This window comes from Erpetoichthys calabaricus, chromosome 8 (genome assembly GCF_900747795.2).
Source record: "Erpetoichthys calabaricus chromosome 8, fErpCal1.3, whole genome shotgun sequence".
Lineage (NCBI taxonomy): Eukaryota > Metazoa > Chordata > Cladistia > Polypteriformes > Polypteridae > Erpetoichthys > Erpetoichthys calabaricus.
The window spans coordinates 149,512,560-149,527,444 of NC_041401.2; the positions used below are offsets into that span (position 1 = coordinate 149,512,560).

The window sequence follows — 14,885 nt, forward strand, 5'->3', positions numbered from 1 at the left end:
GGTCAGTTGTCTCTTGTTGTCTCTTGTACCAAGTGTAAAACTAAGGGGGACAGGGCTTTTGCAGCTGCTGCTCCTCATCTGTGGATCTCTTTACCTCATCACATAAAGGAGTCATCTACAATTGAACTGTTTAAAACAAGATTAAAGACTCGTTTCTATTCACTTGCATTCCGTGACCTTCAGTAATACTGATGGTTTCCTCATTGTGATTATGTAACATTACTTCTATTTATTATTTATTTTATCTCTTCATTTATTTTATTTCTATTTATGTTATTCATGTTAATTGTATGTTTTTCTTTAATTGTATGTTTTTCTTTAATTCTATTATTGTAAAGCACTTTGTCCACAGCATTTTAAATGTGCTATATAAATAAAATTGACATTGACATTGACATAGACATAACTTCATTATAGAATTTTTAATGTTTTAATCAAATGTATATTTTCAAGAATTTTTGACTATTAAAAGGAAGCACTGATCATTGAAAATTAAAACATATAGCAATGTCTGAATTTTGAAAGCAGAAATACTATGCACTGCAAAGCCTACATGGCAGCTAAAACTTTCCAGTTAAATTAAGCTGCACACAGCTGAAATGTCTTGATGTTGGGGAATTTGAAAAGAAAGAAGTATGTGGAGCTAATGTCCTTTATTCCACTGTCTGTCTGTGCACTGAGTGACAGTGCACATTACAATTTGCAAGTGCACTTTGCAAAGACTTTAGTTTCTCAGCAGTGGAGGGTCAAAAAATAGCTAAAAATACAATACTGCGTAAATTATGCAAAAGTGAATATACTTACCACAGTTATAAAGTTAACATGAAAATGCACTTGGAGTATTATCATTCAGAGCAGTACAGAAAAATTAAGCAAGTGAAGGAGTGCTAAAGCTATTTGCAACAACACATTTCTCATTGACATGAATTTTTCCTTAACAACTACTATGTGTAAAGCTATGAAAGCAAGAAGTGTGAGATAGTGATTAGAGCAGTAGACTTTAACCCACAAGGTAACTGGTTCAGTTCTAAAATTTCTGTATCAACAATTTTAATGTATTCTTTTTGCTTAAGCCATCTTCTGTAAATGCATCTAAATAAAACAATAATAATATATTAAGTTAATATTGATAAACTGATGTACTGTAAAAGTCTACTGAGTGGTTGAGTAGATTTTTCAACGTGATAGAAGTTGAACTGCTAACAATGTGTTTTGAAACGGCAATTTACTTCAATTATGAAATAGGCAATGACAGTACTTACAAAAATGAGTAAATACAAAAAGTGACATAATCCACCAATATCAAACATAATGCAAAGAATACCAGACTTGTAAAACTATAATAATGAAAAATATTCTTATCTGCAGTTTTAGAATTGTCCATTAAATAATACATTATTACACTAAGATAAAGGGGTAGAGCATAATGTAAGTTAATATATTTGATTTAAAAAATACAGAGAATAGCTTGGGATAGCCTCCAGTCACATGTCCACAACTGGCTTAGTCCTTCAGTAAGAAGACTAAGATTAAGGGTGCTTCAAAGGGTCCACTCTATGGTTCTGCACCAAATGACTGAAAGACATTGTCATCTGTTATGAGACCAAGGAAGAATTTCTTAGATGTGAATACACAGTGGAATTCAGTTCTCTGAAGCCTCCAGTGCTCTCAGATACCCTCTATGTAAATGGAACAATAAACAGTAATTAGTGGTTGTATTCTGTAATTAAGCATAATGTCTAAAGTGGTCACTATTATGTCCCTGTTGCCAAATAAGTATAACTGTTTTGAACTGTCTGTTGATGGTGATAGTAACTTGAGGAAAAGGTAAAAAGAGTTGCTTTCTGCTGGAAATACTAAAATAAATAATGGAGTTTGGATGCCAATAGTCATCTAGCAAAGTTAAAAGGGGCCAAGACATACACGAAAGGAATAAACTTCTTAAGTGTAGAGGCCAGGAGGATAACTGTTTATCTGTCGATTCAGTTTGTTGATTTCACATTTCCATGCAAGGTTGTGGGTAGCCTGAGGCTGCGCTACTAGAATCAGGCTCAACAAAGCAAGCACACCTGGAAGAACACCAGTTTATGGCTTGACATGACCACATTCATACATTCAATGTCAATACAGAGTTTCCAGTTAACCTGAATTACACATCTTTGGGATGTAGGAAATAAAACAAAACTCAGAGAAACACATATGGATGCAGGCAGAATATGCAAGCACCATGCAGATGTTAAACTCTTGTCCATGGAGTTGTGTAGCAGTAACCATCATGTCACTCAGTTACCCAAGGACTGCTCAACAAAAAGCACCATCGTATTATTGTCTAATGTTTTCTTCCGTTTTTCTAATTAGCCTGACTTTGCGTATTTAAAATATTAAATTTTACTTCTTTTGAAAGTTGTAAAATATTTGTTTGGTAGCTGAAAGTAACAATGTGTGTAATATGTTACAGGTATTTTGAATGGGATTTATACATTATACAGTAATGCAGCTGTAAAAAACTGTTTTGCATAGCATAGGAAATATGCAACAGTCTTAGAAAATGACCTTGTAACAACTGATGTTTATCCAGTGTCTTTTCTCTGTCTGAGAGCACTGCTGGATAAAATATATATTTATAACTATGTGAGGTGTAAATAAAGCTAAAGTAAGCTCTCAAAAAAGACATTGTAAATCAAAATTAATATATTCCACTCAAATGTTAAAATGCAATTTTTCACAAAAATACAATAAAAATACAGGGAAGCAGCTACTTATAACTATAGTTGAAAATATGTTGAGGGATTTGGGTAATTCAGTTTTTACTATCTACATTATGTTTAGAGAAGTTGACAGGATACTATAAGGCAGTGGATATACTATAGGCATTATGGGTGGGGAAGTTGCATTGGCGCCCATGGAGCTGAGGGACTCATAGTGACTGCATGGTTATTGTTTCACAAGGCTCTATTATTAGTATGTTTGCTTACTTGACATTGGAATGAAATGGTTAACAATGTTCAAATTATTTTATGCAGCTTATATGCAGCTTCGTTGTTCCTTTGTAAAAGTGACAATGACAATAAAGATCTATCTATCTATCTATCTATCTATCTATCTATCTATCTATCTATCTATCTATCTATCTATCTATCTATCTATCTATCTATCTATCTATCTATCTATCTATCTATCTATCTATCTATCTATCTATCTATCTATCTATCTATCTATCTATCTATCTATCTATCTATCTATCCTTAACATATTTCATTAATGGTGGTCATTTTTAATTGGATTTAAGTCTGGTCAGGTTTTTGGGTTTTTTTTTTTTGCACTAGGCCCCATTAAATTCTAGTTACACCAAAGTTAAAGTCAGTTAAATGGCAAGTTTTTTCATAAGTGTTTTAAGTTGTCATTCAAATGAAATTCTACCCTCTTCAAAGGAATGGTATTGTATTCTACTCACACATATGAATGTGAATGAATACAGGGTGAGTCCCAAAAATTGCAGGGGTGTCAGCAGGGTTGCACTTTTAATTTCAAGCAAATATAAATCGAAATAGGTGCATGAGAGTGCAAAATAAAAATAATATAGCCTTTTTGGCTTCCTAAGGTTGATAGCTCTTATGAGCAATACTGAAGAAGAGAGAAAAGAGGAGACTGTTAGTGGCAGTGCCACCGGCAGGATATACCATAACTGGGATGACCCCAGACACCAATGCTCATGTATGACACTATATATATATATATATATATATATATATATATATAAAACAATCAAACATATAAATTGCAGAGATCACATCACATTTACTATAGATTGTTCAAAATGTAAGAAATTATGAAAGACTGTAACTGTTAAAAAAATGCACACACTGTATTACTTAGTGCATGTGGCCTTTTGTAAGGCTAATTCATAATTGGAGCAAAAATGGATAAGGCAGACTTAAGAGATTATTTGATATTAGTTAACAATTATTACCTGATGATTTTTAAAGATATTAGTGACCTCTTTTACTGCACTCTTTCTTGGCATAACAAATAATCAGTAGAACTGAAGAAATTTACTTGATATTACTTTTTACTCTGCAATAACATATTATTGCTTGGGACTCACAGCAGAGGCTCAAAGCAGTAAATTCATTTAGCTAGCAGATATCTTCTTTTCCTGCAGGAGTGGAGTTTCACATGCCCACAATCATTCCTAATCACAATTAACCCGATTAGAAGTGCAGGACAGGCAGCAGCATCTCCTGATAATATAGTTTTTGGCATCAGGTGCCCAGTTCAACGATATTCTCCACACAGATGGCTGCTTTCATGGCATTTGGGGATATCTAGTGCAAATATCTATTTTTCTCATTTGGTTTATTCATCCACATTACTGTTCAGCAGATTTTCCTGTCATTTTTTATTATTGTTAAATAGCAATAGAGATGTTTAATTTACATAATTTATATTGCTAGATTAACCTGAATTGAAAAACCTGGTTAGAGGAAAACAATACATGGATATATATATGTATGTATGTATGTGTGTGTGTGCGTGCGTGTGTGTGTGTGTGCGTGTGTGTGTGTAATCAGCAACAGCCTCATTTCTGTAGGAAATATATTAAACTAAGTAAATGTGTTAAAAAAAACATGTTTAATCTGTGATTAGTTAAAATCAAATAAAATTTGCTAACATTAGACATTATTTACAAATAATATACAGGGTATGTAAATATTTCCAGATCAACAGATCAACATGAGTTTCTGCCTTAAATCTATATACATGATTGATCGGCCAAGCTTGTGCTTACAGTATTTTGATTTCAGACTGATGCTATACCTACTGTACTGTTTTACACTCAGTCATGCTGTTTGTTAGATCTTACTTTAAATAATTTAGTATGCATGCTCAGCTTATTTTATATTTGTAGTCTCTATGCTTTGTTTGTTTCTTTGTGTTTTATCCCCTTTCTGAATAGTTTTTTATTATGTTTTACAATGATTTGTATTTTTCTGTGCTTTAGGACAGATTGATTTGTGAAATGTGTTTTAGAAAGCAAAGTGTAATGAATTGATTGATTGATTTTTACTGTTCACTTCCAACTGCATTTTAAGTATTATAGTTTTAAATATGGAGGATACAATATATGAGATTGATACATTGGGGAGAGGATATTGAGTTGAATCCACAATACTTACAGTACTTAGGCAGTTTAGAAAATGAATAGATTTTAGGATTAAAAAAAATACATATTGGAAATGTTACACATTTTTTAAAAAATCGATATGGCCTTAACAGAGTTTTCTAAATAAACAGTTTAGTACATATTTATCTTCTACTATTCCTTGCTATAAAATAAATGTTTTATGTAAAATAGTGTATTAAATTTATCTTGAAAATTGTTGAAATTTATGCTAAGTCTTGATAGTGTGGAGGCTCTGAACAATTATGATTCACAGAAAATAGTCATTAATAGTGTCTTTTCCCACTTTTTTTTTACTAGTCTAAATCTACGGGTCCAAGCACAGAACTCCCGCTAAAAGTGGAAGGCCTTGGATTGTCTATCACATCAGCAATTTACGAAGAAATTCAGCAAGAAATGAAAAGAGCCAAAGTGTCACAGGCACTTTTTGCTAAGGTGGCAGCCAACAAGAGCCAGGTGAGTTTCATACAATTTATTATTAATAAATAAATGCACATTGATTTTTTGACCATATCATATACTCATCAGAAAAGAACATATAGGGAATTGTGTTAAGTTTAATGCAGCAGATGCAGTTGGGTTACAGTTGATAACTGACACCTTGACTTGAAAATAGAAAATATAGTCAAGTCAAAGTTAATTTCACTCATGACTCACATACCTGTAATTCTTCATTAAAACAAAATACTTAATCTTTACATAATTTGTATGATGCATTTAAACATGGGTATTCCATGTCCCATTAATCTTGTATTCTACTATGTTTAGTTAATTTTTATTTCTCAAGATGGCCTTTGTAATCTTTCCTGAACTCCACATTAAGCAGCTAAAAATCAAATTGGCATTACAGTTATTTGATTGCCAATTATGTTGTTACTGTAATACTGTATAACTCATCAAGGTCAGTTACTTTCTTTAATTTAATGTCAAATGCAAGTGAAATCAAAAATGAATGAAGATGTTGATATAAAACATGCTGAAAGCATCAGAAATATGAAACCCAGATCCTGGAGGGTTAATGTGCCTAACTGCATCCAGAATAATTTCAGTTCAGTATCACATAATGTATAATATACCTCATTTTGTGACTGAGTTAGTCTTTTGTAAAGCATTGCAACACATACCCCATGTACTTAATGTCTTTTTCATGTAAAGTAGCATTTTATTTTGTCATCCAAATATCTGCTTACTTCCACATGACACCATTTAACTTGTAACAGCAACAGCTCTAAACAACAGCATTTTACAAAATGAAGCAAACATACCCAATTAGTCTCACATTTGTTCAAAGGGTAGCAAATGCTAAGATATTCTTCTGACTTTGTTACCTATAGTTGATAAAAATGTGTTGTATTCTTCAGTTTGCATGGAATACATGTGGATCAGGAGTTTTCACAACAAATAAAACATGTTGACATGTATGCATCAAGGGTAATAGCTTTTCCAGGACTGCACTATATAAGATAAGATAAGATAAGATAAGATAAGATAAGATAAGATAAGATAAGATAAGATAAGATAAGATAAGATAAGATAAGATAAGAACTTTCTTTATCCCGAGGGAAATTCTTTTGTCATTTACATGCTCAGTGCAACAAGAGGAATAAAGATAAGGTAGTCAAGAGTTTAAAAAGAACAATAGTAATAGTGCAAACAGAATAACAACTCTAAACAAAGTAACAAATAACTCTAATAGTTTGTATTATAACTGTATAACTAATTTGTGCAAAGCAACAAACAACTATAACTAAAACTATAACAGATATAATAAAACAACAGATTATTAGTGCAAGTGGTTACGAAAAGTGACTTAGTGTTTGTGCCATGAGTAAATGAGATAGCAGCATGTGATGATGGGATGAAACAAACATTCAGTAACATACAGATGAGTAAATAAAAAAAAAACCAAATGAGACCTAATGACAAAAATTCTGAAAAAGATCACCTACAGAATGAGGAAGAGTTATACAGTCTTATTGCCACAGATAGAAAGGATTTCCTGTGGCGTTCGGTTCTGCATTTGGAGACAATGAGTCTTTTGCTGTGTGTGCTCTGATGACCCATCAAGGAGGCGTGCATGGGGTGAGAGGGATTGTCCATGATACTGAGAAGCTTTTTCAGCATTCTCCTCTCAGACACCTCCACCAGGTTCTCCAGTCTGACACCCAGGACAGAACCAGCCTTTTTAATCAGCTTGTTCAGCCTGTTGGCATCAGCTGTCTTCACCCCACTGCCTCAGCACACAGCTGCAAAAAACACCACGCTCTCTACCACAGAGTGATAGAACATAGTCAGCATTTTCCTACAGACATTGAAAGACCTGAGTCTCCTCAGTAGGTAAAGCCGGCTCTGCCCTTTCTTGAAAACCGTGTTGGTGTTCTTGGACCAGTCCAGTTTACTGTCAATGTGTACCCCCAGGTACCTGTAGTCCTCAACCACCTCAACATCCGTTCCTCTGATGGTGACAGGGGTGGGAAGAGGAGCCTGCTTCCTAAAGTCCACAACCAGTTCCTTTGTCTTTGTGATGTTTAACTGTAAATGGTTCAGCTCACACCACTCCACAAAGCTGTCCACCACACCCCTGTATTCATCCTCCTGTCCATCCCTGATACAGGCCACAATGGCAGAGTCATCAGAGAATTTCTGCAGGTGACATGACTGAGACCTGTACCTGAAGTCAGATGTGTAGAGGGTGAAGAGGAAGGGTGATAGGACAGTTCCCTACGGAGCCCCCGTGCTGCTCAGGATGCTATCAGAGCAGCAGCTCTTCAGCCGGACATGCTGTGGTCGATTGGTTAGATAGTCCGTAATCCAGGCTACCAATGGGTCGTCCACCTGCATTTCCGTGAGCTTATTCCCCAGCAGTGATGGCCTGATTGTGTTAAAAGCACTGGAGAAGTCAAAAAACATGACCCTCACAGTGTTCCCAACAATGTCCAAATGAGAATAAGCCTGGTTCAGCATATAGATGATGGCGTCCTCCACGCCGATACGGGGCCGATAAGCAAACTGTAGCGGGTCCAGCCAGGGCTCCACCATCAGACGCAGATGTTTCAGGAGAAGTCTCTCCAGCACTTTCATGATGTGTGAAGTCAGAGCCACTGGCCTGTAGTCGCTGGGGGTCGATGGGTGGGTCTTTTTGGGGACAGGAACCAGACAGGATGTCTTCCAGAGTGACGGGACCCTCTGCAATTTCAGACTCATGTTGAAGATCAGATGTAGAACTCCACACAGCTGGGCAGCACAGCACCTGAGCGCCCTGGGACTGATGCCATCAGGACCTGCAGCTTTACTGGGATGAAGTCTACACAGTTCCCTTCTGATGTCATCAGCTGAGAGGGACAGAGAGAGACAGGCTGTGGGGGCAGGAGAGGGGGGAGGAGAATGGAGAAGGTGAGAAGAGCTGAGTGTGGGGGGAGGAGACAATTATAAAAGAAGTACTAAGCAGGTATCACATCTGCTTTGAGTATTTTGTTTGCTTGTTTGTAGCTCCATTAGCTTGCAGATACTGTAGTTTGTTTATTGTGATTCAAAGTAAAACAACACAGGACTATAAAGGCAACAGGTGCTCCATAGATGGCTTAGGCAGTATTTAATCAGATGGGAACAGTTTAAAAGGTGTGATGGTAGAAATTTGGCTGAAATTTATTTATATGCATTTTGTATATGCATATGCAGGTGTTGTTTACTCTGGTGCTTTATTGGTCTTTCTGATTTTGATGAAACTTATATTGTATTAATTGACGGTTTCATTCAACCCTGATCTACAGATTCATTAAAGTGAAGTGTAGTTAGCCTTTAACACATTAGTCAAACAACTGTGAATCTTCTTCCAGCCAGGTAGACTACAATTAATCATAAGTCACCATGGAAATGTATGCTTTTGCAACACCCAAAGTTTAAGACGTGAAGACATGAACAATTTGAATTCTAACTGGACGACAAGCCTTTATGCCAAGCATTATCTTCAATAGTAGATATCATGAACTCGGCTTTATGAATAGAAAGGCATTGTTCAATTATATATACCAATATGTTCATAAGTGAGCATACCCAGAGAATAAGCACACTAGGCTACTATTCCTATAAAAGCTGCATCAGGATCTGCTCTGATTCTACCTGGTGTGCTGCTTTGTATGAGAACATAATGATCCTTTCATTAAAAATTTCATCATTTTTATGGAAAATCAAACCAGAAAAGAAATCTTGAAAAAAAACAATGAATGAATTTACTTAATATTATTAAAACTATGTTTGGAACCCATGCCAGGTAAACTAGATTGTAAAAATGTACAGGTGTTTATGCTGTAATCTAAGTTGAGGTTGCACTAAGTGTGAAAAGATTTAATTATTTTTCTTAGGAAGTATAAACTTCAAGGAAATTAAGGTATGCTGTAAGTAATGTGACATGTTTTTACTCATTTGATTCTATCGGAGGCGGTATGGTGGCGTAGTGGTAGTGCTGCTGCAGTAAGGAGACCTGGGTTCACTTCCCGGATCCTCTGTGAATGGAGTTCGCATGTTCTCCCTGTGTCTGCTTGGGTTTCCTCTGGGCGCTCCGGTTTCCTCCCACAGTCCAAAGACATGCAGGTTAGGTGCACGGGTGATCCTAAATTGTCCCTAGTGTGTGTTTGGTTTGTTTGTGTGTCTGTGCCCTTCGGTGGGCTGGTGCCCTGCCCGGGGTTTGTTTCCTGTCTTGTGCCCTGTGTTGGCTGGGATTGGCTCCAGCACTACAGTACTGTAGTTAGAATATAGCGGGTTGGATAATGGATGGATGGATGGATGATTATATCGGGTGATGATAAAGCTACAGAATAAGGTGTAATAATCAGTTCTTGGACAACTACAAAATAGCACAGGCTTGAGAGAAATTCAAAATGAAAGCAGAACAGGTCTTAGAAATACCAAAACTGAAGCACAGAGGCAATGCAAGAAGGGCATTAGGCAGGGATACCAGTACAGGTCTATTAGAGAGACAGAATGTTTTGTTGGAAGAATAGACATAAATCTATGTTATGAATGTTTTGTGGGGATTCCTTTTATTTACCATATATACTTGCGGATAAGTTCTCCCATGGATAAGTCGGGACTTGATTTTACAATATAATTTCTGGTATTTTATAATGTTGGTCGTATAAGTCGAATGCAGAAAACTCACGCTATTGGTACAAGGTATTATGATATGCTAACGACCACCTGAGAGAGTAACCCCGGAGTACACTGTCTTTTTCTTCTATGTGGGTGCGGCAATGCGCTGTATCAATGTGTACTCCTAACCCCCCTCTCTCTCTCTATTGTGCCTAAATACCCAAACTATTCCAAAGCAAGGTTTGCACTGTTTTGTGTTTTTTTATCTCACACCCTCATACACCTTTATCGTAAGAGCATCCCTTATCTACGATGGAGCGTTCGATCAGAAGAAAATATGAAGCTGGTTTTAAATTAAATGTTGTTGAAGCAGCGAAAGAAATTGGTAACTGTGCTGCTGCAGCAAAATTCAATGCATCTGAGAAACTGGAGTGATATGAGAGGAGGCAAGAAGATGCAAAAAAAAAAATATATATATATATTAAGCGTCGCATTTTTGAATGGGTGTATAAGTCGGGGTCTGATTTTATGATCAATTTTTCGGGTTTCAAGACCCGACTTATACGTGAGCATATACGGTAGTTTTTATGAGACATAATTGATTTTATATTAATGCATTGTACTCATAGTAATCATTGCTTACCTTTAAACTTCAAACTTTAGTTGTCTATAAGAAATTTATGTGAATAATGGTTGCCATAACCATTATGACATTTATAGATAAATATTTTAGACAGCCGTGGAACTTGACAATGTTGAGTTCTGCCTGAAGGCATCTCAGCACCATCTAAGGCATGTTCTTAGAATGACTAGAGATACAGTGCATCCGGAAAGTATTCACAGCGCATCACTTTTTCCACATTTTGTTATGTTACAGCCTTATTCCAAAATGGATTAAATTTATTTTTTTCCTCAGAATTCTACACACAACACCCCATAATGACAACATGAAAAAGTTTACTTGAGGTTTTTGCAAATTTATTAAAAATAAAAAAACTGAGAAATCACATGTACATAAGTATTCACAGCCTTTGCTCAATACTTTGTTGATGCACCTTTGGCAGCAATTACAGCCTCGAGTCTTGTTGAATATGATGCCACAAGCTTGGCACACCTATCCTTTGCCAGTTTCGCCCATTCCTCTTTGCAGCACCTCTCAAGCTCCATCAGGTTGGATGGGAAGAGTCGGTGCACAGCCATTTTAAGATCTCTCCAGAGATGTTCAATCAGATTCAAGTCTGGGCTCTGGCTGGGCCACTCAAGGACATTCACAGAGTTGTCCTGAAGCCACTCCTTTGATATCTTGGCTGTGTGCTTAGGGTCGTTGTCCTGCTGAAAGATGAAACGTTGCCCCAGTCTGAGGTCAAGAGCGCTCTGGAGCAGGTTTTCATCCAGGATGTCTCTGTACATTGCTGCAGTCATCTTTCCCTTTATCCTGACTAGTCTCCCAGTCCCTGCCGCTGAAAAACGTCCCCACAACATGATGCTGCCACCACCATGCTTCCCTGTAGGGATGGTATTGGCCTGGTGATGAGCGGTGCCTGGTTTCCTCCAAACGTGACGCCTGGCATTCACACCAAAGAGTTCAATCTTTGTCTCATCAGACCAGAGAATATTCTTTCTCATGGTCTGAGAGTCCTTCAGGTGCCTTTTGGCAAACTCCAGGCGGGCTGCCATGTGCCTTTTACTAAGGAGTGGCTTCCGTCTGGCCACTCTACCATACAGGCCTGATTGGTGGATTGCTGCAGAGATGGTTGTCCTTCTGGAAGGTTCTCCTCTCTCCACAGAGGACCTCTGGAGCTCTGACAGACTGACCATCGGGTTCTTGGTCACCTCCCTGACTAAGGCCCTTCTCCCCCGATCACTCAGTTTAGATGGCCGGCCAGCTCTAGGAAGAGTCCTGGTGGTTTCGAACTTCTTCCACTTACAGATGATGGAGGCCACTGTGCTCATTGGGACCTTCAAAGCAGCAGAAATTTTTCTGTAACCTTCCCCAGATTTGTGCCTCGAGACAATCCTGTCTCTGAGGTCTACAGACAATTCATTTGACTTCATGCTTGGTTTGTGGTCTGACATGAACTGTCAACTGTGGGACCTTATATAGACAGGTGTGTGCCTTTCCAAATCATGTCCAATCAGCTGAATTTACCACAGGTGGACTCCAATTAAGCTGCAGAAACATCTCAAGGATGATCAGGGGAAACAGGATGCACCTGAGCTCAATTTTGAGCTTCATGGCAAAGGCTGTGAATACTTATGTACATGTGCTTTCTCAATTTTTTTATTTTTAATAAATTTGCAAAAGTCTCAAGTAAACTTTTTTCACGTTGTCATTATGGGGTGTTGTGTGTAGAATTCTGAGGAAAAAAATGAATTTAATCCATTTTGGAATAAGGCTGTAACATAACAAAATTTGGAAAAAGTGATGCGCTGTGAATACTTTCTGGATGCTCTGAATAAGCTATATTTTCACAATGTACTTGTTGTGCTTGGTATGCTAATGCAATAGATAGTGACAGTGCTCTGTATCTCAGCTTAGCAACTGCAGTTTGCTTTTCTTCTGGGTACTTCATTGTTTCGTGCATGCTAAGTCATTTAGCAATCTTAAGTTGACCCAGTATGAGTGATTTCAGGTGTGTGCAAACAACAAGATCAATACTGCTAACTCTTATTGTGCTAAAGTGACCCTTAAAAGAATATAAATGCAAAAGTTAGTTAGACCCTGCTTTGTGCCAAAAGCTGCTAAGATAAATTCTGGCATTTTATAGATAGATTTTATATTAATGCATTTTACTCATATTAATCATTGCTTACCTGTAAACTTTAAACTTTAGTTGTCTGTAAGAAATTTCAAGTAAATATAGATAGATAGATAGATAGATAGATAGATAGATAGATAGATAGATAGATAGATAGATAGATAGATAGATAGATAGATAGATAGATAGATAAAGTGCTCTCCATTACATAAATGTAAGAGCTAAAACTACAGATGCATATGCAATATTTATTTAGATTGTGTAATTATTTGCTAAGCTTCAATTCTAATTCTTCTTTCTGCTTTCTTGGATGTCTCCAATTGGCTTAAATCTTCTCTGTAGATATTTTTTGTTTCTCAAAGTTTGCATTTTAGATGATTAGTTCCTGTATTTTAATACATATACAGTTGTCCCTGCTCCAGAATTATTACAATTGTGTCTGTGGAACAAACCTTGTGGGGACTGGAATCTTGGCTGGAGCTGTGCTGGGATCTTTACCTGGCCAGGATGCCAATGGCATGGAAAGACAGGGGAAGACAGTTTGCTTAGGGCATTGTCTCCCCCAAGGTGTGAAATGGCAGCCTCCCTAGGTTACGGCACCACTATAGATTGGGAACTGTAGTTCATTGGTACAGCTCTGTCGGGTTCCGTGTGTGGTGCCAGGGGGTGTAAAAGGAACTAGCAAGCCATACTTTGTCACCTGGAAGTCCTCCCAAGCCACAGTTTTGCGACACCGGAAGTGCTCCAGGGTTTTACATAAAGGGAGCTGCTCACCTCGAAACATGGGTAGCCAAAGTTGAGAGGAGGAGGAGAAGGACAAAGCTTGTTAGAGGAGCAGTGGAGAGATGACAGTATTGCTGAGAATTGAAGTATAGTTTGAAGTGTGGAAAACCCTTCATTGTGAAAGAGTTTCACAAAATAGAATCTTTTGTGTTTGGGGAACTGCAGCAACCCCTGGGGACCAAATGCCCTATTAAGCACATACACCAATAACAGGTGAGAAAAGATATTGTTGAAAATTTGAATTACTAGAGCTGTCATCTGTATTCATGATCTGTCTAGCATAAGAAGAACATTTGATCTGCCTAAAATACAGAGATTGTTTATTGATAGGCTTCTCTTATACTATATTGAATAATACCTTTTTTGTTACAGACAATGTTATGAACATAAGCATATGTAAAACTACTTGTCCTGCAGAACAGAAGCTAAAAGAAGCAATGTTTTATATACTTCTTTTTCATACAATAATTGGTAATTTTCCTTGCAGTCCTAGATTAAGTTAGTAAGAATTTTTACCAACCACATTTATTCCACTAGACACTTATTGAATTGAAATGAACAGAAGGAACAGGGGAAGAATATTTATTTAATAAAGGCACAAAATGAAGGCAAGAATGGTATGTGAATAATAATGCAAGCATCATGACTTTTTGTCTGGGAATAGTAAAAATCTGCCTTTCATTTGGCAATCTCTTCCCTCCCTACATTTTTATAAAAAGTTTGCAAAGCGCTGAAAGTCTCAGCATACACTTATTGGTATTTTTTACTATTGTATATACATAGAGATTTTTAATTTTCCAGTTTTCAAGTATATATGCTATCTTTTTCATTGGTGATACAGTATATATTTATCTTAGCACATAAGGTGTTGAAATTGTAATTAATAAAAAGTGTATTGAATTTGATTTCTAGATTTGAAAATGTTCAGTATATATAGTTATTTATACAGTGTAGAATGGTTGCACCATTAGGGGAAATAGGCAAGAGGTTGTCATGATATTCTGCTGCTTTAAGACCAATGTCATTCTGCTGACCCTATGGAGCTCTAGCTTAATGTTTCTGGTCCAAATTAA

The 14,885-nt window shown here is 36.8% G+C and overlaps 1 protein-coding gene across 5 annotated transcripts in view; it reads left to right on the plus strand.

Moving 5' to 3' along the window:
- Positions 1-14,885, plus strand: part of satb2 (SATB homeobox 2) — a 223,698-nt gene that overhangs the window by 160,688 nt on the left and 48,125 nt on the right. For all 5 annotated transcript variants that reach the window (XM_051930522.1, XM_051930521.1, XM_028807591.2 and 2 more), the window contains one exon: positions 5,483-5,638. In XM_051930522.1, the coding sequence (XP_051786482.1) occupies positions 5,483-5,638 (156 nt within the window). The remainder of the gene's footprint in view (positions 1-5,482; positions 5,639-14,885) is intronic.